This window comes from Xenopus laevis, chromosome 1L (assembly GCF_017654675.1).
Source record: "Xenopus laevis strain J_2021 chromosome 1L, Xenopus_laevis_v10.1, whole genome shotgun sequence".
Lineage (NCBI taxonomy): Eukaryota > Metazoa > Chordata > Amphibia > Anura > Pipidae > Xenopus > Xenopus laevis.
Genome location: NC_054371.1, coordinates 92,614,494 through 92,639,966, shown reverse-complemented (window position 1 = coordinate 92,639,966; position 25,473 = coordinate 92,614,494). Strand labels below are relative to the sequence as shown.

General features: G+C 41.3%; 1 protein-coding gene across 5 annotated transcripts in view; it reads left to right on the top strand.

Annotated features, from left to right (window-relative positions):
• Nucleotides 1–25,473, top strand: part of cds1.L (CDP-diacylglycerol synthase 1 L homeolog) — an 88,859-nt gene that overhangs the window by 48,011 nt on the left and 15,375 nt on the right. For 4 of the 5 annotated variants that reach the window (XM_018253445.2, XM_041591333.1, XM_018253455.2 and 1 more), the window contains exons 6-12: nt 10,107–10,165; nt 10,301–10,383; nt 12,735–12,822; nt 13,574–13,642; nt 17,758–17,910; nt 18,265–18,384; nt 18,946–19,049. In XM_018253445.2, coding sequence (XP_018108934.1) covers nt 10,107–10,165; nt 10,301–10,383; nt 12,735–12,822; nt 13,574–13,642; nt 17,758–17,910; nt 18,265–18,384; nt 18,946–19,049 — 676 coding nt within the window. Of the gene's footprint in view, nt 1–10,106; nt 10,166–10,300; nt 10,384–12,734; nt 12,823–13,573; nt 13,643–17,757; nt 17,911–18,264; nt 18,385–18,625; nt 18,921–18,945; nt 19,050–25,473 lie in introns of those variants that run through there. The other variant, XM_041591331.1, reaches the window with a different exon arrangement.

Below are 25,473 nucleotides of genomic sequence, written 5' to 3'. Positions count from 1 at the left end.
AAATGTCTTGACTCCTTGTCCAAGTATTCTACTTCATTCTTTTTAGTGAAAATGTCCTGGCTACCAAAACTGCTGTATTGCTTTCAAACTCTTCCTATTTATATACCTTCCAAGGCACTAACAGATCTACAGAAAGAGATATTTAAATTTCTAAGAGTTAACAAGTATCCCAGAGTATCCAAATCAAATCTATATAGCAAGCAATGTGATGGAGGCTTAGGGCCCCCCCCCCTTTGTAAATAAGTGTTTCCTAATTTTTTAAAGCAAATTAACAACTAAAAACTCTATATAGTAGAGTTGACTAGCTAGATAGTTCAAATATAGAAGTGGATACCCTAGGCCTCCTTCCAGGCAAATTGGGGGCCTTCCTTGGCCAATTAAAGGAGGATTTGAATGTTGATTTGGGGATCATGATCAGTGTGTTTTATAAAATGTATACAAATTTTTGCAGTAAAAAACATTTTGAGCAAGTTTTTTGTCCTGTCAAAAACATTTGTACAGCTATTAAGGTTATTGACTAGGTGGTTTAACGTTTGAGAGTATCTGGCTTGGAAATCACAATGCCAAGGAATGTGAGTTGGCCCCTGTCAATGTAGCTGGGGGCAATTGGCTGTGTGAGATTTCTTAGTCTATAGGTAGTATGTTACATTTTTCCCTAATTGATTGTGAGCTCAGAGTATCTGCCAAAACCATTCAAAAGTGACAAAACTGACTGGATTACCTAAGTATAGAAACAATTAGTTAGTTTTGGGGTATATGCTATTTTAGCAGCAAGAACTGTACATGGGTCCACTGCCACGTGTTACATATAAATTAGGAACCTGCACAGTATCTTACATAAGTAAGAGACTGTGCAGGTTCCTAATTTATTTGTATCACCTATGTATAGCAGTACATCATCTGCATACAAAGATATATGTTCCTCCAGTTCACAGAGTCTAAGGCTGATAAAAGTGGGTAAGTAAGAGAATGCATTTGCAAATTAGGGGAGGTGGAAGTTACTACGGTACCTCATTTGTGTTCATTACTGTGGAGTTCATCTGCGATGTGTACATTTTTTTCTGCTCTATCAATGGTGTGTTTTGTTTTTCAAAGTAGTGTGGTTCAAGCTGCTACTTGGGTCAGACTTAATACAGGGTAGTGTTTGCTTTATATGCTAGTTCAACCTGGGCCAGGTTTTGTTGGGCCTAGGGTTGCCACCTTTTTTGGAAAAAAATACTGGCCTACCTATATATTTATCTTTTTTCCCTATTAATAACATTAGGATCAACCATAATTTTTACCGGCCAGGCCGGTAAAATACCGGCCAGGTGGCAATCCTAGTTGGGCCTGTTACATAGTCTCTGTGATGCTGCATCTCACCCCTGTAATCTCATTGACCAGGAAACCCTGTATGGTGATTTTGCATGTCTGCCACAGGATGGTAGGATGGGGGGGGTTGCTGTATCAGTATTCAGATCCAAGTACTCTCTTAGGGCTTTTGAGTTGCCTTCAGAAACTACATCACTGGAGAAGGGGGTTAGTCTGTTTACAATCCCTTGTGGGGAGAATTAGGGGCTGTGATCCAACATTGTTCTCTTTGCAGGTACTCTGGTGCAGCATATTACCCAGTAGGTCTTTGGTGGCTAAAGGTCAATGCGTGTTAGAGTATTGTGGGTTGCTGTCATGCCAGGGCCACCTTGCACTGGCCTTTTAAAAGTTAATACTTTAATTACTCAGTCTCAGGCTCACACAGAGACCCTTAATTTTATATCTCACCAGGGGGCTGTGGAAAGGTGACATCCATATCTGTCATCTGAGACGGTCTGGAGCCACACCATTTGGGCAAGGAAGCTGGGCCAGTCTGTTCTTTGATCGGCAGATCAAAGAACAGAGCTGTGGACCTAGAGCAGCAGGGGGGGATAGCTAGTAGAAAATTATGGATTATAGGAAAGTATCCATATCTCCTGTGTCATAGGATTCACAACCTCATAACTTACATATTGGTTATGAGGAGGTCACATGCTTCCTAACAATACCAAACAGGGCTAGCCTATACCCACCTGTTAGGAGGGCTGGTTCCTGGGGTACTGGAAAGTGGGAACCTATTAGTGTTTGGTATTGTTCTTCTTGCCCACATATGGATCACAGCCTGCCCATGTTTTTATTATAGTATTGGGTACTGGCAAGTACCCATATTTCATTAAGGGATATTGGGGAATATTGCCTGAGAGTAGCAAACCCCCTACAGGGGGTCGTAAATGACATGTTCCTGGGCACTCCTACCTCATGCATAAGGTAATGAGGGGAGTGTCCCAGCAGGAAATAAAAAGGTGACATTCCCAATATCACATTGTCATACAAGGAGGCTCCATTTATTCAGTGGATTGTATGTCCAGCTTCCAACTCGTGCCTCAGAGGAAATACACTGACAACTTCAAAACTTGGTAAAGTAAGGGTTTCTTTGTGTTTTTAATCCCTTTTATTTTATTTACTGTATTTGCAACTGTGTGTCATCTTTGTAATATTATTTTTATATATATTCATATGCACTGTTTCTTTTAAATATTAAATATCATTTAATACGTTAGTCCTTGTGCTCTAAACGAACTCATTGCCCATATGAATGCTTGTGCCTACGTGTATGAACTCTTCGTATGTGTGGAAAGGGAAAGTTGCCTATTTGTATGTTGGATAACTAGTACGGCTAGCAGGAAAGTGTGTTTGAATGTAGATTAACCTTTTGGCTGCTGGAGTGCTTGTTAGACTTGTAGGATCTTACCCTGAGTAACTACCATAGGAGAGAGTGTTTGATGTATTGTGTAGTGTGAGTTATTACCTGTTATAGAGGGCAGGGGAATAGTCACATTAGGTTTCTATCGCCTGTTAATGATAGATGGTGGCAGCGAATGAACTTTGTGGGTGTTGGTGTGTTTTTGGGGTGTCTGATGTTAGTCTAACCTGTGTGTAAGGTGATTGAGAGACTGATTGTAACCCCTTGTAGCCAAACCCAAGAGTTAAGTGTGGTTGAGTGAGTCGCTTTTGTGGACAATTGGTTGGCAGCGGTGGCATAATTTAATTTTTTATTAGAGCATTAGTGCTTGGATTAAGTGTTTAACCCTTGCACTAAAGGACTGTACATCCTTGCGAGGAATATACAGTCTTCAAGGACAAACGCAGTGCATAGTCTAGAAAAGACATACTTGCAAACAGTAGTGCCCTTCCCTTCTTTTTTCTTCCTATCTTTTATTTGGCAATTGTCCTCTGAGATGGCATCCTACAAGAGGCAGAGCAAGGAACAGCTGTCCAGACTCTGTGAGGAGAGAGGGATTGCAGTAGCAAATCAGACCAAGGAATGGCTTATTGCATCCCTGGTTGAAAGTGACCAAGAGTCCAGCACTGGGCAGGTGGGCCAAACCATGGACATTGCTATTGGCCAGTACCACTCTGATGAGAGTGGCAGCAACAGTTCGCAGAGTGGTACAGGATCTTCTCTGCAACTGGTTTTGCAGCAGCTGGGCTCATCGGACCCTAACTTACGGCTACAACTTATACTGCAATACCAGCAGGCCGAGGCTGCAGCAGCAGAACGCCAGGCCTCAGCAGAGAGGGAGGCAGCTGAGCGCCAAGCCGAGAGGGAAGCAGCAGCAGCAGCAGCAGCAGCAGAGAGGGAGGCAGCTGAGCGCCAAGCAGAACGACAATTCCAGCTGGAGATGGCACGGCTCCAAAAAGGTACTGCCCCACCTCACAGCAGTGACTCCCGGGAGGCCAATGTCTTCAAACCCCGTCTGGAGAATTTTCCCGTGATGGAGAAGGATGGGGATCTGGACACTTTTCTGAGGGGGTTTGAAAAAACCTGCAGGCAATTTCATTTACCCCGTGAGCAGTGGGCAAGTTTCCTGACCCCAGGGCTTAAGGGCAAAGCTCTGGAAGTTTTTGCGGACCTTCCACTAGAATATGATGGGGACTATGATGAAATAAAAAAAAGCTTTCATTAGGCACTTTAACCTCACCCCAGAGGTACACCGCAAGAAATTCAGGAGTCTACAGCGTGGGGCGCACGACAGCTACACTGATGTGGTTGGGAGGCTGAGAATCACCTTCCATCAGTGGGTGCAGGGTCGCAGTGTCTCAACATTTACAGAATTGGAGGACCTGATGATACTGGACCAGTTCCTGTGTATCTGTCCAGTGGAAGTCCAGCAGTTTGTCCTTGACCGTGAGCCCAAAACTGCTGATCAGGCAGCACAAATTGCAGATGCATATACTGCAAACCGGATGCCAGTATCCAGGAAGCCTATTCCAAACCCAGGGTCCCATAGCTGGAAAGGAGGAAAGCCAGGAGGAAGCCCCTCCTTCCCTTCTTACAAACCGGGGGGATCTGCAGCTGCTCCTGCAAGTAGCCCAGGGGTAAGGCCGGGACAGGTGGATGCACGCCGCTGTTTTATATGTAATAAGGTGGGCCACCTTAGTCATGTCTGCCCTGACAAAAGGAAACCTACACCACCTGGAAAACCCCCTGGCCCATCTCCTTCTGTTTTGTTTGTTGCTGGGACAGAGGGGAGCCACAAGGACAATCTGCAGCCGGTTACCGTGGGCACTCAGGTAACTGTGGGACTCAGAGACACAGGAGCAGAGGTGACTTTAGTGCGCCCAGAGCTAGTAAACTGTGAGGATATTATTCCCGGGAAGACCATGGCTGTCACAGGATTTGGGGGAGTCCATCCTGCAGTGCCCATGGCACGGGTTTACCTGGATTGGGGAGCAGGGAGGGGGTTGCGGGAGGTAGGGGTGTCGGATACCATCCCTACTAATGTGTTACTGGGTACTGACTTGGGCAGGTTGGTGTCACAGTATGTGCCCGCAGGGGACCCTCTGGAGCCAGCAGAGCCCTACGTGAATCCTGCTCATCTACAGGTATCTGATAATTGATGTTGATTGTGATGGGGGCTGGGAGGGAAATCAGGATGTGGTTGCATGCAATTCTGTATTAGAGCCAGCTGAATCCCCATGCATAGACCAGGGGGGAGGGGAAGTGTATGTCCCATCTCTATCTCGGGGGGAGAACAATTTCACAGGGAGTGTAGGGGGATTCCCAGTAGCAAGCCACTGTGATGTGGGAGGGGGGAACCTCCCCTGTGTTGCAGCAGTAACCCGGCAGCAGTCTGTAAGGGCAAGCCAGTATCAGACTGGGGGTACAGGGCTGGAGGGTCTGTCACTGAGTGGGGAGGAGGGCCCCTCTGAAGGAAGTCCCCTGCCTGTAGCGTTGCTGTGTCCTGACCCAGAGGACAGGGGGGTTCCAGCTTCTGGGGCCCTGCTCACACTCACACCAGATCCCAGGTTTGAGGCAAGCGGTCGGGAATTTGAGGCAGCCCTCCTGACCGATGCCAGCCTCGAAAAGATGAGAGGCCTTGCAGCCCAACCCCCTGCTGAGACTGATAAAGAAAGAATATACTGGCATGAAAATAGGTTGTACAGGGAATCCATGCCTACAACTACACCAGAGAAGTGGGTAAGTGACAGGCAACTAGTGGTGCCTTTGCAATTTAGGGAACAGCTTCTAAGAATAGCTCATGAAATCCCCCTAGCTGGGCATTTAGGGGTACAGAAAACCAAGGCCCGTTTAGTACATAATTTCTATTGGCCTAACATGGGTACAGACATTGCCAATTACTGTCGTTCGTGCCACACTTGTCAGCGAGTGGGGAAAAATGGAGATATGGGAAGGGCCCCATTAGTTCCGTTACCAGTTATTGATGAACCCTTCCAAAGGGTAGCTGTGGACCTCATAGGGCCCTTAGCTATACCCAGCAGTTCAGGGAAACGGTTTATTCTCACTGTGGTAGACTATGCTACCCGGTACCCAGAAGCAGTAGCCCTATCCTCCATCCGGGCAGACAAGGTTGCTGATGCCCTCTTAAGCATATTTTCAAGAGTGGGGTTTCCCAAAGAAATGCTCACTGATCAGGGGACTCAATTCATGTCTAACCTGATGCAGTGCCTGTGTAAGAAAATACAGGTGAACCACCTAATTGCCAGCCCATACCACCCCCAGACTAACGGCCTGTGTGAACGTTTTAATGGCACCCTAAAACATATGCTAAAGACCTTTGTAGAATCCCAAGGGAAGGACTGGGAGCGTTATCTCCCACACCTCCTATTTGCCTACAGAGAGGTACCACAGGCATCCACTGGCTTTTCCCCATTTGAACTGTTATATGGGCGGAGGGTACGTGGCCCCTTAGATCTGGTAAGGGAGGCATGGGAAGGCAAGCTAGATACTCCTGAGGTGTCAGTAGTTGAATATGTAATAAGATTCCGGGAAAAGATGGAGGCATTGACGGGATTGGCACATAACAATGTAACCCAGGCACAGGCCTACAGAAACAATGGTATGATCGCCATGCCAGAGAAAGGGTTTATGAAGCAGGACAGAAGGTGTGGGTCCTGGTGCCAATGCGTCAGAATAAGCTACAGGCTGCCTGGGAAGGCCCATACACTATTCTGGAACGGGCTAATGATGTGAATTACGTAATTGCCCTAGATGAAGATGGGAAAAGAAAAAAGGTCTATCATGTAAACATGATCAAGGCCCATTATGAGCGGGAGGTCTCTGTAATGCCAGTTTGTGGTATGGCTGAGGAATCAGGTTCTGATCCTTTACTAGATTTAGTTGCGATGGCCCAGGGAACAGAGGGCATAGGAGGGTCACAGGTCAGCAGCATGCTCACCGTTAACCAAAGAACTCAGGTGATGGGGTTACTTAACTCTTATGTTAGTACGTTCTCCGGAAAACCTGGCAGAACCTCACTAGCCATACACCATGTAGACACCGGGGATAATCGCCCTATCAGGCAGATGGCCTACCGGGTATCCCTGGAAGTAAAGGAGAACCTGCAGCGGGAAATAGAGGAAATGATAGGGCTTGGTGTAATTGTGCCATCCCACAGCCCATGGGCTTCCCCTGTAGTTCTAGTTCCAAAGAAGGATGGTACTACTAGGTTTTGTGTGGACTACAGGAAACTAAATTTAGTCACCACCTTTGACGCGTATCCTATGCCCAGGATAGATGAATTGTTGGATCAGTTGGCTGGCGCCCAGTACATTACAATAATGGACTTAAGTAGGGGATACTGGCAAATCCCAATGTCTCCAGAGGCACAGGAAAGGTCAGCATTTATAACACCTTTTGGGTTGTATGAGTTCCAAACAATGCCCTTTGGCATGAAAAACGCCCCCGCCACGTTTCAAAGATTGGTAAATCAACTACTGGGTGGACTAGAAGGCTTTGCGGTGGCATACCTAGATGATATCGCCATCTTTAGCAACTCTTGGGAGGAGCATCTGGCTCACCTGTCCCAAGTGCTAGACAGGATCCAGGGGGCAGGCTTAACTATTAAGCCTGAGAAATGCCAAATAGGGATGACTGAAGTGCAGTACTTGGGACACAGAGTGGGGAGCGGTACACTTCGTCCTGAGCCGGGGAAAGTAGAGGCAATTACAAATTGGCCCACCCCTAAGACAAAGAAGCAAGTAATGTCCTTTCTGGGCACTGCGGGGTACTATAGGAAATTTGTCCCAAATTACAGCGCCTTGGCCAAACCCCTAACGGACCTGACCAAAAAGAAGCTACCCCGTCTAGTGGAATGGACAGCCGATTGTGACCAGGCTTTTAAGACCCTAAAGACTAGCCTGGCCAGTGCCCCTGTTCTACAAGCTCCTGACTTTACCCGCAGATTTGTGGTACAGACTGATGCTTCTAACTATGGCCTGGGAGCTGTCCTAAGCCAGGTTAACAGTAAAGGGGAAGAACATCCTGTTATATACCTGAGCAGGAAACTGTTACCCAGGGAAGTGGCCTATGCCACTGTAGAGAAGGAATGTTTAGCTGTAGTTTGGGCCTTGCAGAAATTACAACCCTATCTCTATGGGCGCAATTTCACGGTTATCACAGACCACAATCCACTAAGCTGGTTAAACAAAGTAGCTGGGGATAATGGGAAACTCCTCAGATGGAGTTTAATCCTTCAGCAATATGACTTCACTATACAGCACAAAAAGGGCAGTGAGCATGGGAATGCAGATGGTCTTTCCAGACAGGGAGACTGTGCTGAGCTAGTGGGCACAGGGGAAGGCCGATAGGCCATCCTCTGTACCCATTCCTGAGGGGGGAGGTGTCATGCCAGGGCCACCTTGCACTGGCCTTTTAAAAGTTAATACTTTAATTACTCAGTCTCAGGCTCACACAGAGACCCTTAATTTTATATCTCACCAGGGGGCTGTGGAAAGGTGACATCCATATCTGTCATCTGAGACGGTCTGGAGCCACACCATTTGGGCAAGGAAGCTGGGCCAGTCTGTTCTTTGATCGGCAGATCAAAGAACAGAGCTGTGGACCTAGAGCAGCAGGGGGGGATAGCTAGTAGAAAATTATGGATTATAGGAAAGTATCCATATCTCCTGTGTCATAGGATTCACAACCTCATAACTTACATATTGGTTATGAGGAGGTCACATGCTTCCTAACAATACCAAACAGGGCTAGCCTATACCCACCTGTTAGGAGGGCTGGTTCCTGGGGTACTGGAAAGTGGGAACCTATTAGTGTTTGGTATTGTTCTTCTTGCCCACATATGGATCACAGCCTGCCCATGTTTTTATTATAGTATTGGGTACTGGCAAGTACCCATATTTCATTAAGGGATATTGGGGAATATTGCCTGAGAGTAGCAAACCCCCTACAGGGGGTCGTAAATGACATGTTCCTGGGCACTCCTACCTCATGCATAAGGTAATGAGGGGAGTGTCCCAGCAGGAAATAAAAAGGTGACATTCCCAATATCACATTGTCATACAAGGAGGCTCCATTTATTCAGTGGATTGTATGTCCAGCTTCCAACTCGTGCCTCAGAGGAAATACACTGACAACTTCAAAACTTGGTAAAGTAAGGGTTTTCTTTGTGTTTTTAATCCCTTTTATTTTATTTACTGTATTTGCAACTGTGTGTCATCTTTGTAATACTATTTTTATATATATTCATATGCACTGTTTCTTTTAAATATTAAATATCATTTAATACGTTAGTCCTTGTGCTCTAAACGAACTCATTGCCCATATGAATGCTTGTGCCTACGTGTATGAACTCTTCGTATGTGTGGAAAGGGAAAGTTGCCTATTTGTATGTTGGATAACTAGTACGGCTAGCAGGAAAGTGTGTTTGAATGTAGATTAACCTTTTGGCTGCTGGAGTGCTTGTTAGACTTGTAGGATCTTACCCTGAGTAACTACCATAGGAGAGAGTGTTTGATGTATTGTGTAGTGTGAGTTATTACCTGTTATAGAGGGCAGGGGAATAGTCACATTAGGTTTCTATCGCCTGTTAATGATAGATGGTGGCAGCGAATGAACTTTGTGGGTGTTGGTGTGTTTTTGGGGTGTCTGATGTTAGTCTAACCTGTGTGTAAGGTGATTGAGAGACTGATTGTAACCCCTTGTAGCCAAACCCAAGAGTTAAGTGTGGTTGAGTGAGTCGCTTTTGTGACAGTTGCCAAGAAGTATGATAACATGTTTTATCTCAGGAGTTTTCCATCCATAGCATCCACCCATAGCAAAAATTTGCTATGAAATGGTGTGGAGGTGATGAATCATTTTCCAATGGGGTCTAGGACTGAATTAAAGTCCCCTATTAAACATTTCCTTGAAGTCCATATGATGCCATAGAAGCAATTGTAGGTTAAAGTCCTTTCAATTTAATTTTCCTTTCATATTCATATAAAAGACACATGCATACATTATCAGAAGTCAGTTAACTTAACTGTATGTTTTGGAAAATAGAAGTACCTAGAGTAAACCCCTGCAATAAATAGAATTATTTTACTCTAATTTAGTAAGAGACCAGACAGTAAGTTTAATTAATTGTACGTACCCACATTTACTGGATTTACCAAGGAGCCTCAGATCGAAGTGCTGTAGAGAAATGTAAGTACAAAAAAGATGAAAGAAGCTAAATATACTGCTTGGTTTAGTAAAACAGTATATCTTGTAATTGAGTCATTGATATTTATAAAATCTTTTTCCAGTGAAACATAGCATGTGGTGTTTGCTTGTGTTTTTTTTTCTTTTACAGGTTTCTGCATATTTGTTCTTAGTTTAGTAAAGAAACACTACCGTCTGCAGTTTTACATGGTGTGTATTACATTACATTTTCTCAAATTTTGTTACTTTGGGAGGGGAGTCTTTTTTGTGTTTGGGGTGATAAATGGGGGCTGCACATGCTCTTTTGTGAATTACTCTGATTCTTCTGTTGTTGCCAATTAACAGTTTGGATGGACTCATGTCACTTTGCTGATCACTGTTACTCAGTCTCATCTAGTCATCCAGAACCTTTTTGAAGGGATGATTTGGTAAGGATGAATATAAATTGTACTGTAAAGCTCATTCTCTGATTTTTTTTTCCCTAGAATGTCATTAATTTAAATGTCAAAACATAAAAAAGGTTAGTCTGTTCTGTTGAAATATTAAATGTGATGCCTTTTACAAGCTACACTTAGGGACCCATTTATTTAACCTAACATTTATCTGGTAGAGTTTTTAAAGTGGAAAACTCAAAATTTTCAAGGGAAAAAAACCTCACATTTTTGAGATTTATTATACCTCCAAGCTGCTAAAAATCCAAAAATATTCAATCTCAAACCTTAATCAGCAGAACTTTTTATAGAAGCAAATGAAACCTCAAGGACAATGTCTAGAAATTAAAAATGGGCTACAGAGGCTAAATTTTGTATATGATAGGCTAGCAGCCAACAATAAATTTGTGTTACAACAGACGTGCTAAAGGACCAGTATGGTGATAATTAAAGGAATACTGTCAACTTGCTGGTTTCGTGATGCACCAATTAAGGGTTACGACACGGAAGGTGCTGCCAGTGGGAAATTTGTGTTACCAGAGAAATCTCCTGAAAATACCTTTGCATTTGTGTTATTGGGAATCTCCAGGTCTATAACATATTAATCATATAATTTCATTATATTACCTTTTTCTGCATGTTCTGGTTATAGCACAAATCATGTGTTATAGGACAGGAGATTTCTACTGACATCAAAGGAAAGGGCAGGTAACACAAATTTCGTTCTCATGTACACATCCATTTCTTCACCAAGTTTAATGTTAAAGGAACAGTTCAGTGTAAAAATGAAAACTGCGTAAATAGGCTGTGCAAAAAAATGTCTAACATAACAGAACATAACACTACTTCTTGCTTTTCAGCTCTCTAACTCTGACTTAGTCAGCGACTTGAAGGGGGGCCACATGGGACATAACTGTTCAGTGAGTTTGCAATTGATCCTCAGCATGCAGCTCAGATTCAAAAGCAAACAGTTATAACCCATGTGGCCCCTCCTCAAGTCACTGATTGGTTACTTCCTAGTAACCTATCCATGGAAACCAAGAGAGCTGCAAAGCAGGAAGTAGTGTTCTGGCTTTTACGTTATATGTTATGAGACCCGTTCACGCCAGCCTTTACACATTACATTTTTCCCTAACTATATTAGAAACATGTTTTATTTTGCAGAGACTATCTATTTACCCAGATTTTATTTTTACACTGAACAATTCCTTTAAAAAGATTCTGTCATGATTTATATGGTATAGTTTTTATTACTGTATTTTGCCTTGTACTTTGCAAGTAATTTACCATTCACAATTTTATTCCTGAACCGATAAACATATTTTTATTTAGTAATAGATAGTTTTAGTTAGTAATATTGTTGTGTAGGCAGCCATCTCAGATCATTGTGCCTGGTCATTTTCTCCTACTCAATGTAAAGCTGGCCACAGACGCAAAGATCTGATTGTACGAATCAAGGATTCGTATGATTTTCGGGCCGTGTGTGGAGAGTCCCGACATTTTTCGTCCGGCGGAGATCGGACGTTTGGTTGATCTGACAGGTTATAAGATTTCTGTCGGCTGCGGGTAATATCTCTGCATGTATTGCCGATCGTATGATTTTCAGAGGGAGACTGTAACTAGCTTTGGTCGGACAAAACTTTCATACGATTGCAGTCAGGGGCAGAACATTGGCTGATCTGTTCTTTTGTACTTTATTAGATCCGAATGGTTAGTGGCAGGTAGGGAGATGGGGAAGTTCGATCGTACGTTGATTTGTACGATTGGATCTTTGCGTCTGTGGCCAGCTTTACTGAGGAAGTTGTGACTAGGTTAGCAGGACTTGGATTTTTACTACTGAAAGTTCTTCTCATATCTACCACTAGGTGGGGCACGGGACATCTTTAGCAATGCAGGTGTCAGGAAGTTTAGTTGCCTTTCCACTGTTCTATTGATATGCTGCTGGGTGGAGGGAGGAGGTAGGGAGGTGATATCACTCCAACTTGCAGTGTATCAATAAAAAGTTTATCACATGACTGAGGATGCCTGGGAGATTAACATCATGTCTAGCCCTGTTTTTACAAATAATCAAAACACAGTAGCTACGTATAAGCAAAGGTTTTATTACACACAAAAGATGAAAAAGATATACATTACCAAATGAGCAAAGCACCCCTCTCTGCAACCAAGACCAAAACCAAACCAAATCGAAGTCTCAAACGGTTCAACAAGGCCCTGTTGAGGATTAACTATTAACTGATTTGTAAAAAAAATATATATATTTTTCCATGACAGAAAACCATTAAATGCATTACAGTTCAGTTCCTTGATATTATTGATATTTTGATCTTATTTTCATTTCCTTCTAGGTTTATAGTTCCGATCTCCATTGTCATTTGTAATGATATTATGGCTTATCTCTTTGGGTTCTTCTTTGGCAGAACTCCATTAATTAAGGTGATTAACTCCATTAATTAAAGTTAATATTCATCAGTGAAAATGTTTCTAGTTAATTTATAGTTCCAATATTGCAGTATTTCTTAAATCGCCAGGCTTGCCTGCAAATGAGATTTGTTCCATGTTCTCAATACAATCAGAGCACAAAAAAATATTCCAGGTGTTTCAATTACTGCTGTTTCTGGGACTAGAACATTTTAAAGACAGCAGGAAGTTTTAAATGGGTTTACAATGATAAGCATACGGGATTTGGGTGAATGCGTCTTTTTCTTAAACTATAGCTTGACAACTTTCATGGCAAACGATTTAAATACCTGTGATTTTGGAACTAAGGACCATCAACAAATTTTAGCTGACAAATGGGATCTGAAACCAGAAATGTTAAAAAACATATATATAGAGTATGAAGGCTGTTTATATAGGCACATATTATTTGTTTAGCAGTTATTGGACAATGGCTTATAGATCTCACTGTGTTTTATTAGTAACCATAATACATATGGACAAAATGCCCTAAAAACCCTCAGTTAGCCTTTATTTCATGTACTGTTTGAACAGCTTAACATAAACTTTTGGTTATTCACATAATAGCAATTTCTTAAGATGAAAAATTGCAAGTTACTAGGAATTCAAATGAGAGTTAACTTTAATTGTGATAATTCTTGCTATTGGAACAAAGTTTAGGTTATAGTACATTTCTTATTCTGGATCACTGTATTTTGTTTTGTAACTTTAATTATTCTTTAAGCAGCTGTCACCCAAAAAGACCTGGGAAGGTTTCATTGGTGGATTCTTCATGACAGTGATATTTGGATTTTTAGTAAGTTAGTGTTTTTTTCTTTGTTTTTTTTCAAACTAACTTACTATGTTATAAGCACAAACATCCATCAAGTTCAACCTTTTAACCCTATTTTAACCTGCCTAACTGCTAGTTGATCCAGAGGAAGAAAAAAAAAAACCCATTTGAAGCCTCTCCAATTTGCCTCAGAGTGGGTAAAAAATTCCTTCCTGACTCCAAAATGGACCAGACCAGTCCCTAGAACAATTAGTACTATGAGCTATGTTGTCAGATCACCTCTACATTAATTTTAGTATGATACGAGCCCAGAGATTCAAAAACTGTAAAATAATTGTATATCATACTTAAAGGTAGTTCACTTTTAAATTTACTTTAAGGGGCACATTTACTTAGGGTCGAAGTATCGAAGCCGAAGGATTTACCGCATTTCCTACGATCGAAAGAAAAATCGTTCGATCCAACGATTAAATCCTTCGAATCGAACGATTCGAAGGATTTTAATCCATCTATCGAACGATTTTCCTTCGATCAGAAAATTGTTAGGAAGCCTATGGAGAGCTTCCCCATAGGCTAACATTGATGTTCGGTAGCTTTTAGGTGGCGAAGTACTTGGTCGAAGTTTTTTTTTTTTAAAGAGACAGTAGTATCGAATGGTCGAATAGTCAAACGATTTTTAGTTTGAAACGTTCGATTCGAAGTCGTAGTCGAAGGTCGAAGTAGCCAATTCGATGGTCGAAGTAGCCAAAAAAAATCATTCGAAATTCGAAGTATTTTTTCTTCTATTCCTTCACTGGAGCTAAGTAAATGTGCCCCTAAGTGTCTAAGAATTTTAAAATCAAGCCAATGGCCATAGGGTGTTTCTTAATTCACGTGGCCCATTAGGAATAACATTCAACACACATTTTGCTTTTATAGAAAAACAACAACTTTATATATAGAAAGTGTAAATTAAAGGGTAAGTAAAAACGGGATTTACATCATACAAATATGACCCACTCCCCTGGGAACCTGTGGCAGTCCATTTCCTGGCCCTCCATGCCAGGCAAAGTCCCGCATTACTCCCTTTGGCAGAATCAGAGAGTCTCGGTCCCTTTTCCCCAAAAGAGTATCAATGTCCCAGGTAGCACTACCTGCCCAAAATACCCTACCCTCTGGTTAGGTACTGGCTCCCTCGTGACACGTATCTACAAACAGCCTGTCACAAACGGAAACCATCCTGGATCCTCTCTTTTTGTACCCTCCCCTGGGCACACTTTACCCTGGGGATTCACACAGATGGGTAGGCTCATCCAGAGCATCCACAGCGATAAATCCATTTCATGAAGCACATGCAGCTTGCTTGATCCTCCAGACATAGCTCCCAGCACTGTCTATAGTGGGAGCACACTGTTGCTGAATCCGTAGCTGAACTGTAGCTCCCAGCACTGTATATAGCGCAAGCATTTCCACATTCAGGTTGGAAAATCCGGAGCTTCAGACCCTCCCGATTGAGCTCTCAGGCATGGGGTCGCCTACCCCAGCCTCAGAGGCCTCCTGCCTCTACATAGTGGCAGCTGAAATCACTTTAGTGAAGTACAATCAGCAGAAATCCTCCAGCAGTAATGGCTGTGAGCACATTGCAAATCTCCTTTTATAGGGTGCAGCAGCGACACCTTTTGGGATCAGCCATGCTGCACCAACACAAGGGCTCTGCCCCTTAGGAAACCCTGTAGTTAGTCACAAACAGGGTTTCTGCACCATGAGGCTCCGACCGGAGGGGAATTAACCCTCAGGGTCCCTACGTTGACTTATGTTCTTCCCATTAAGGGGCTGATTTATCAAAAATCGAGTTTTAGGTTTCTTCACGATTCGAGAAGAACGCAAAACAATGCTATTTGCTTTTATTACTGTTTAAATTATTAAATTAATTAATGATGTTATTTTTATTTATAAATTACACTGTTTACACTACAAATAATTCAGTCTACAATATAAAATGTCATTCCTGAACCAGCAAGTGTATTTTTTTTAGTTGTAATATTGGTGTATAGGCAGCCATGTTCGGTAATTTTGACTGGTCATGTGCTTTCAGAAAGAACCAGCACCTTAGGATGGAACTGCTTTATGGCAGGCTGTTGTTTCTCCTACTCAATGTTACTGAACATGTCGAAGTGGGACCTGGATTTTACTATGGAGTGTTCTTCATAGATCTACCAGGCAGCTGTTATCTTGTGTTAGGGAGCTGCTATCTAGTTACCTTCCCATTGTTCTTTTGTTAGGCTGCTGGGGGGGGTGATATCCCTCCAACTTGCAGTAAAGAGTGACTGATATATATAAATATAAAAAAATCTGTTTGCTCTTTTGAGAAATGGATTTCAGTGCAGAATTCTGCTGGAGCAGCAATATTAACCGATACATTTTGAAAAACATTTTTTTCCCATGACATTATCTCTTTAAGGTATGAAGATCCAAATTACAGAAAGAGAGTTGATTTCTCATTGGCGACAAAACATCCCATAAATTATTACTGTTAAATATTTGTCAATTATCCCCACTGCCCACATTCTTCCACTTTATAGAGCACTGGTAAGGCCCCATCTAGAATATGCCGCACAGTTTTGGTCTCCATCACTTGAACAGGACATTATTGTATTAGAGAGGGTACAGAGAAGGGCAACTAAAAAGTCAAGTCAAAGTAAACTTTATTGTCATCTCAGCAGTATACAAATATACAGTGAGACGAGACGACATGGCTCCAGCTAGTACATATCACAAAAAGGCACTTAAAAATACACAATAAATATGTAAACATGAAATGTGCAATATATTGGCAGAAATTGGATATATACATTGTAAACCTTTAGAATTGTGCAAATAAATTAACGGTTCACAAAGTTAAGTTCACAGTTCAGGTGTGTCTGGAATGTAGTGGGAGGGCAGGCAGTGAGTTGAGGAGTCTGATCACTTGTGGAAAAAAGCTTTCACGCCGCCTGGTTGTTCGGGCTTTAATACTGCGAAAGCGTCTGCAGGATGGGAGCAGCATAAACAGTCCATGTGAGGGATGTGTGGAGTCCAGTGCAATGCAGGAGGCCTTTCTTACACAGCGCTTGTGGAAGATGTCCTGCAGTGATGGAAGAGCCACTCCAATGATGTTGCCAGCTGCTCTGACAGTCCGCTCTAGACTTTTCCGGTCTGCAGAGCTGGCACTACTGTACCAGATGGAGATGCAGCTAGTCAGGACGCTCTCTATTGTGCCCCTGTAGAACACTGTGAGGGTGGGAGGCAGAAGGCTGGCCCATTTCAGTCGTCTTAGGAAGTGAAGATGCTGCTGAGCCTTTTTGGTAATGGAGGCAGTGTTGGTGGTCCAGGTGAGGTCATCAGAGATGTGAACTCCCATGAATTTGGTGTTCTTTACTGTCTCTACTTTGGAGCCGTTGATGTTGAGTGGTGTGTGAACAGGGAGAGTTCTCCTGAAGTTGACGATCATCTCTTTCGTTTTATCCACATTCAGTGACAGGTTGTTCTCACTGCACCAAGCTGGTAAAAGGTATGGAAAATCTTAGCTATGAAGAAAGACTGGCCAAATTGGGGATGTTCACGCAAGAGGCTTTTAAGGGGTGATATGATAACTATGTATAAATATACAAGGGGATCATATAATAATCTCTCTAATGCTTTATTTACCACAAGGTCATCCATTCCATTGAAGAAGAGGTTCCTCCTAAATATTCTGAAGGGGTTTTTACAATGAGAGCTGTGAAGATGTGGAATTCTCTCCCTGAATCAGTTGTACTGGCTGATACATTAGATAGCTTTAAGAAGGGGTTTGATGGATTTTTAGCAAGTGAGGGAATAAGTACAAGTTGATCCAGGAACTAGTCAGCCATTTTGGAGCCAGGAAGGAATTTTTCCCCTTCTGAGGCAAATTGGAGAGGCTTCAGATGTTTTTTTTGCCTTCCTCTGGATCAACTGGCAGTTAGGCAGGTTAAAAAAGTTTAAAGGTTGAACTTGTTGGATGTGTCTTTTTTTCAACCTAACTTACACTGTTACTATGTAAATGTTACTATGTTAGCTAATTAACCTGCCAGACTTCCCTCTGTGTTGTCACCATAAACATGTAATATCCAAAAAATAAATCCAATTTTTATACTTTTCAGTTTGCCTATATCTTCGCACAGTTTCAGTACTTTGTTTGTCCTGTGGAATACAGCAGTGAAACTAATAGCTTCTCCACAAAATGCAAACCTTCAGAGATTTTCAGACTTCATTATTATAGTGTCCCTGCCTACCTGCAGCCACTGTTGGGAAGGGTAAGCATTCTTCATTACAGTGATAAGGCTCTAGGAAGAAATAGAAAATACAAATACATTGCTCATTTTCTGTTATTGCATTGTGTGTTAAGTATTTCTAGTATACTCCATAAATAGGTTCGATTTATGTCCAAGAATGAGTGGGATCTGGTTGTTCGTCTTGAGATGAATAAGTGAATATGTGTAGTATGTCTATGCATTGATGGGGATAATTCTCTGTTTTGCTATCATTATGTTTAGTTGTTTTATAATCTATCTTTGCTAGTCCCCTTAGATTCGAAATTTGTGTTAGATAATGGTAAAATTGGAGGCCATGTGAGTGCTAACAAACCTTTTTCTTTTTTTTCTTTTTAGGGAACGGTTAGCATGTACCCATTCCAAATTCACAGCATTGCTTTGTCTACCTTTGCATCTTTAATTGGGCCATTTGGTGGCTTTTTTGCTAGCGGTTTCAAGAGAGCCTTTAAAATTAAGGTATGTAGTAGCCGGTAAAAATAATTAAAATATTAAATATTTTGGCCAAAGTGTGGTACTAACACCTAATTTTTTGTAAAAATCATTTTTAAAGGCAAATCATGCACTGGCGATGTTTCTCCTTTTTGTATACAAACTGTGGCTTTATATTGTTTCTAGCAGCTGATCAATGTCATAGCGTGGATTAGACCCAAGAGCTGGCAATAAATTTGTGTTTTTCTACATTTATGGATACATGCAGTTTAATACATGGATGCAAGGAAACCCTGGCATTAACACTAGTCTGACCCTGCCAGTAATTACAAGATTCTCCTGCTGGATGTTTTCACATGGAACTGCCTTGTGTCCAGTGAATTGAATGGTAATGCCATTATTGACTCTGCTAAGTTATGCCATTTCCACACAAAAGTAGTAAGAAAAATGTGTAGTATGTTTTGCCAGAGTGGATGCAAAGTTTTATATTCAACACCGTGACAATTATTCATAACAGCATTAGCCTGTGATTTTACTCAAAACCGTAATATATGACAGAATTGAACCAAGTGTTTCTATTTGTTTAAGGATTTTGCTGACACAATTCCAGGACATGGTGGGATCATGGATCGTTCTGACTGCCAGTATTTAATGGCTACCTTTGTACATGTGTACATTGCCAGTTTTATAAGGTAAAATACCTTGAGGTTGTGTTTATTTACAAAGCTGTATAATTAACATTAATTATAAGATGCAGGTTATACTTGTATTTTTGTTAATTTTTTGCTCATGCAATCCATTTCTTTTGGTGTTTTTTCGTCCAGAAGTGGCATTGTGATTTTGATGCTAAAAATAAAGCTGGATTAAAATGCTGCATTGATTTTTATTAAACTGAAATGTGGCCAAAATGTGTGCAGAATGACAAAAAATGCAGTGCAATAAAACAAGGGAAAAAATGTAGCTTGTGTTGTAAATAGAAAAAGCTGCAAGGTTGGGTTAGGTCTTATGAATTATATATTATAATACTGGCAGCACATTTAATGGAAATAGTTTATAAATGTGCTGCATGACCACAGATTGCCGAGGACACAATTATAGAAAATATGCATTGCTAGAGATCACTAGAGCCATTATAGCATAACACATTACAAATGTAAAAGTAGAACACCTAGGCAATAGTGACCATAATATTATCTTCTTTATGTTTGTAGGAAAACCCAATCCTGTATTGGTTTATTTAAATTGATATTACATCATTATTTGCAGTGTATTATCTTAATAAGAAAGAAATGTGTTATGTTAAGAACCACCCTATGAGTGAGACAGACACTTTTTTAGGACCTATAAGTACTACAATAAGAACTTTACAAACAATGATGAATCCCAAACAAGTATTTAACAGGTAAATGGGGTACCCTAAAATCACAGTTTTCTCTGTTGGAATACCTGACACCTGGTCAGATTGGCATCAACTCCCAGTAACTTCCAGGGGCACAACAATCAATCTATTCCTGAGCCTAACCGCTTGATTCCCTATACTAGCATCACTAACACCGTAGGGTACTAACCCTTATTAGCCTCCTTGTTGGAGCCTCTGACTGCTCTACTAGCTACACAAATCCTCCCATTCATTCCTAGAGTGACTATTGCAAATTTAACCCTGCGCTTACTTCTCCTGTACTGGAACCTTACTCCGTTCGAGGCCCTATGGTGGACCTTTTTCGGTTACAAGGGACTGAAAAAGCAAATGTGTTTTGTCCTCAGTATAAACAGCAGAGCACTCCATTACAGGACCACCTCTGTAAAGGTACATTTAGCTCGGCCAAAACAAATTGTTAGAATATGGTACTTGTTTAAGTAATATTTACGCAAAATGAATGTCAAAAACAGGCCCAGTCCTAATGGTATACATCCTCAAGTACTTTCAAGAGCTTAGTTTAATTTTAGCCTGGTGATTTTTTATATTCTCAAACTTCCTTCCATCTGGTATGGCACCAATAGGCTGGAGAAAAGCTGATGTCTGTTCATTAAGACCATTATGGATCTGTCACCCCCTCTCCGAGGAGGTGGTATATGGTCTATAGCAATGTACTTGAATGTGGGTAAGTGATGTCCCTTATCTAGAAAATGTTTGGCTACTGGTTTCGTTGTATGGTTGTCCCTGAATGCTTTACTAATAGCTGAGCAATGTGCATCCAGGTCTGTCTTCCCGACATATGAAAGACCGCATGGGCAGGTGATTAAATAAATAACATAAGTGGTGGTACATGTAATGTGGGATCTGATGGAAAATCGTCTCCCAGTGTGAGGATGTGTAAAACTCTGACCAGGGTTCATGTATCGGCCTGATGTACAAGTGGGACATGAAAAACATCCCATCTTTCGGTTGGCCAACCAACCTGTCTGAACACGTTGATAATTCCGAATAGGATCTGTCTTCACTAGGAAGTTATGCAAACTAACACCTCTCTTGTAGGCCATCATAGGAGGACTATTTAACACCATTTTTAATCCATTATCAGCCTATAAAATATTCCAATTTTTATACATCACTTTTTTAATCTGTCCGGAGACCCTGGAATATTGGGAAGAAAAAACTAGCCGGTTAAGGGGTCGATCACTCTTTTCTCTATCCATTACCCTCCTTTTTGCCTTATAGAGGGCTTGTTTAAGCAACCTCCTTGGATAGCCCCTGACAAAATTGAGAAATTGGAAGAGAAATTTTCTGGTGCTGGCTATTAAACTGTAACAAAGTATTATGGTCTGTGGTTTTTCTATACAAGGAATTGTTGAATCTATTGCCTTTACGACTAATTTCAACATCCAAACATTGTATTCTATCAGTGCTGGTGACAGCCGTAAATTTCACAGGACCCCTTAGATCATTTAACTGGGCAACCATGGATATATGAAGGATACTTTACTGCCCCTCCACACTAGCAGTATATCGTCTATATAGCGTCTAAAGAATAAAAGATTTTTACCAAATATCGGCATGATGTTATTTTGCTCAAACTGATGCATAAATAGATTGGCATATGCAGGTGCCATGGCCGCTCCCATCGCCGTGCCTGACACCTGCACATAGTAGTCATATTCAGAACTAAAATAATGCATAGTAAGACACATATAGAAGAGATGTATGACACATTCGATATTGGGGCCAGAGTAAAGATCATATTGTATAAAAGATCGACGAACAGATTCAACCCCCAAATCATGTGGAATGCACGTATATAAATTAGCCATCTATACTGGCTAGTGTAATTGTCTCATCTGAATTAACCCTAAAGTCATTAATTAAACTGAGTAACAGGTGGATGATTTCATTAAATTATCATTTGAAAATGGATATATATCTGATGAGTTAAGATCTTTTTTAACCATTGATTTTCCGAAGTGCCCGGTTTTATATGCTTTGCCGAAGGTGCACAAAAATCCATCTGCACCACCTGGACATCCCATAGTTTCCAGCAGGGATAGTTTTCTCCATCCGATTGGTTTATTTATTGATTCTGTACTGCAACCAATTGTTCAAGCTACACCAACTTACCTGAGAGATACTCCACACTTACTCAGTTTAATTAATGACTTTAGGTTTAATTCAGATGAGACAATTACACTAGCTAGTATGTATGTATGTATGTATGTATGTATATTTTTATTTGTAAAGCGCTCCTTGAGGGCAAAGCACTGTACAGCAAAACAATAAATTAGTAGTAACAAACAAGCGGTCATTGGAATAAAAAGTAACAATAAGTGCATTAGTAGAAATACAATTCACATAAATATAAAATATAATTACAATACAGATTAAGTGCTCAGTGTTAAGGAAACAAAAGGCTAGAGGACCCTACCCCGTAGGGCTTACAGTCTAAAAGGGAGGGTAACATACAGACACAATTCAGAGGGGTATTAAAGTGCTGTGGGTTTCAGTTTGTTACACTGTTCTATAAGTGCCAGTTCAGGTGTTATCCAGGTGCTCCCAGAGGTAGTCTTTGAGTTTTGTTTTAAAAACTTTGAGGGAGGATTCTCTCCTGAGAGATTCAGGAATGGCATTCCAAATATAAGGAGTCGCAAGAGAGAAGGGTTTGATACGGGAAACAGCAGTAGTAGTGGGGGGTACAACCAAGCGGTTGCTCTGAGAGGAGCGGAGGTTTTGGGCAGGAACATATAGAGAGACAAGAGATGAGATGTAGTTAGGTGCAGAGGAATGAAGGGCTTTGAAGGTTACGAGGAGGAGTTTATAAGTTATTCTTTGTTTTATAGGAAGCCATGATAAGGACTTCAGCAGCGGAGGGGCCTGTACCCTTTTGGATGAGAGGAGAATAATTCTTGCAGCAGTGTTTAATACAGACTGTAGAGGGGAGAGATGGGAGTTAGGTAGGCCAGTTAGTAGAAGGTTACAGTAACCTAGTCTGGATAGGATGAGAGCATGCATGAGCATCTTGGATGTATCAGGTGAAAGGAAGTGACAGGTTTTGACAGTGGTGTTAATATGATCAGAGAAGAAGAGAGAGGAGTCAAAGATTACCCCCAGACAGCGTGCTGAGTTGACAGGATTAATGAGCATGCCATCAATAGAGATAGTAAATAGGGGAGTAGGACCAGGCTTAGGTGGAAAGATGATAAGTTCAGTTTTTGTTAGGTTGAGTTTGAGGTGGCCCTGGTTTATCCAATTTGAGATCTGAGCCTCTGTTTCAGCTGTTAATGAAGGGGTGGATAAATATATTTGGGTATCATCAGCATACAGATGATAATTAAAGCCAAATGAATGGATGAGATCTCCCAAAGACAGAGTGTACGGGGAGAACAACAGCGGACCAAGTATGGAGCCTTGTGGCACCCCCACATTAAGTGGAACTGGAGATGAGGTTTTGTTATCATAGGAGACAGTGAATGATCGGTTAGAGAGGTAATAAGAGAGCCAAGATCTGGTTACGGATGCCAAGCGAATAGAGAATCTGCATCAGGAGGGAGTGATCAACTGTATCAAATGCAGATGATAGGTCAAGGAGGAGAAGGATGGAGTAGTGACCTTTGGCTTTGGCAACCTGAAGATCATTTGTAACTCTACACAAAGCAGTCTAAGTAGAGTGACCAGACCAGAAACCAGATTGCAGAGGGTCCAACAGATCATGGGTGTGTAGAAAGTTAGTAATACGGGAGAACACAATACGCTCTAAGAGATAAGAGGCAAGTGGTAGAAGGGAGACAGGACGGTAATTTGATAGACAGGCTGGGTCAAGCGTGGCCTTTTTAAGAATAGGCTTTACACAGGGCTGTGGTTAATTTATATACGTGCATTCCACATGATTTGGGGGTTGAATCCGTTCGTCGATCTATTATACAATATGATCTTTACTCTGGCCCCAATATCAAATGTGTCATACATCTCTTATATATGTGTCTTACTATGAATTATTTTAGATTTGAATATGACTACCATGTGCAGGTGTTAGGCACGGCAATGGGAGCGGCCATGGCACCTGCATATGCCAATCTATTTATGCATCATTTTGAGCAAAATAACATCATGCCGATATTTGGTAAAAATCTTTTATTTTTTAGGCGCTATATAGACTATATACTGATAGTGTGGAGGGGCAGTGAAGTATCCTTCATGTCCATGGTTACCCAGTTAAATGATCTAAGGGATCCTGTGAAATTTACGGCTGTCACCAGCACTGATAGCATGTTGAAATTAGTCGTAAAGGCAATAGATTAGACTATTCCTTGTATAGAAAAAACACAGACCGTAATACTTTGTTACAGTTTAATAGCCAGCACCCAGAAAATATGAAAATTTCTCTTCCAATTTCTCAATTTTGCAGGGTTCTACGGAACAATTCTTCTGAGGACACTTGAGCCATACAGCTTAAGGAGATGGAACATAGATTTCGTGTCAGGGGCTATCCAAGGAGGTTGCTTAAACAAGCCCTCTATAAGGCGAAAATGAGGGTAATGGATAGAGAAAAGAGTGATCGATCCCTTAACCGGCTAGTTTTTTCTTCCCAATATTCCGGGGTCTCCGGACAGATTAAAAAAGTGATGTATAAAAATTTGAATATTTAACAGGCTGATAATGGATTAAAAACTGTGTTAAATAGTCCTCCTATGATGGCCTACAAGAGAGGTGTTATTTTGCATAACCTCCTAAAGAAGACAAATCCTATTCGGAATTATCAACGTGTTCAGACAGGTTGGTTGGCCAACCGAAAGATGGGATGTTTTTAGATGTCCCACTTGTACATCATGCCGATACATAAACCCTGGTAAGAATTTTACACATCCTCACACTGGGAGACGATTTGCCATCAGTTCCCATATTACATGTACCACCACTTATGTTATTTATTTAATCACCCATGTGGTCTTTCATATGTGGGGAAGACAGACCTTACTCTGCGGCTCTGGATGGATGCCCATCGCTCGGCTATTAGTACAGCATTCAGGGACAACCATACAACGAAACCAGTAGCCAAACATTTTCTAGATAAGGGACATCACTTACCCACATTCAAGTACATTGCTATAGACCATATACCACCTCCTCGGAGAGGGGGTGACAGAACAAAAATGCTTCTCCAGAGAGAATGCTTTTGGATAAAAAAACTTAATACAATGGCCCCTAATGGTCTCAATGAACAGTTGTCTCTAACTTGCTTTCTTAATCAAAGATGATGTTAACTTTGAAGATGCTTATGCCAGTCTCTGCATTTTTTTTTTTTTTTATTTGTTTAGGTTTGTTTTGTTTTTTATAGGATATTAAGACTGTTATACAATACCTTATTTGGAGCTATTTCCTTAGACATTAATTGATAACAATGTGTAACTAAGTTTTTATAACATTGACAATTCTCGACATAAATGTGCAACTTTGTTGCAAGTTAATTAGGGATGAATAGCATTTTGTATTGTAACAGCCTTTAACCCTACAGGTGCCTATGGGGGATGTGTGTTGGTGATTTCACTTTCTGTTTTGTGATAGGGGAGAGTATAAAATCTTGTTCTTAACTATGTGTTGTATCTTGAGAACGGTCCAAGACTCGGACCGAAAGGTCGATACATTTTGATATTTGATTAAAAAATTAATCCTTTAAAAAAATTCCATTG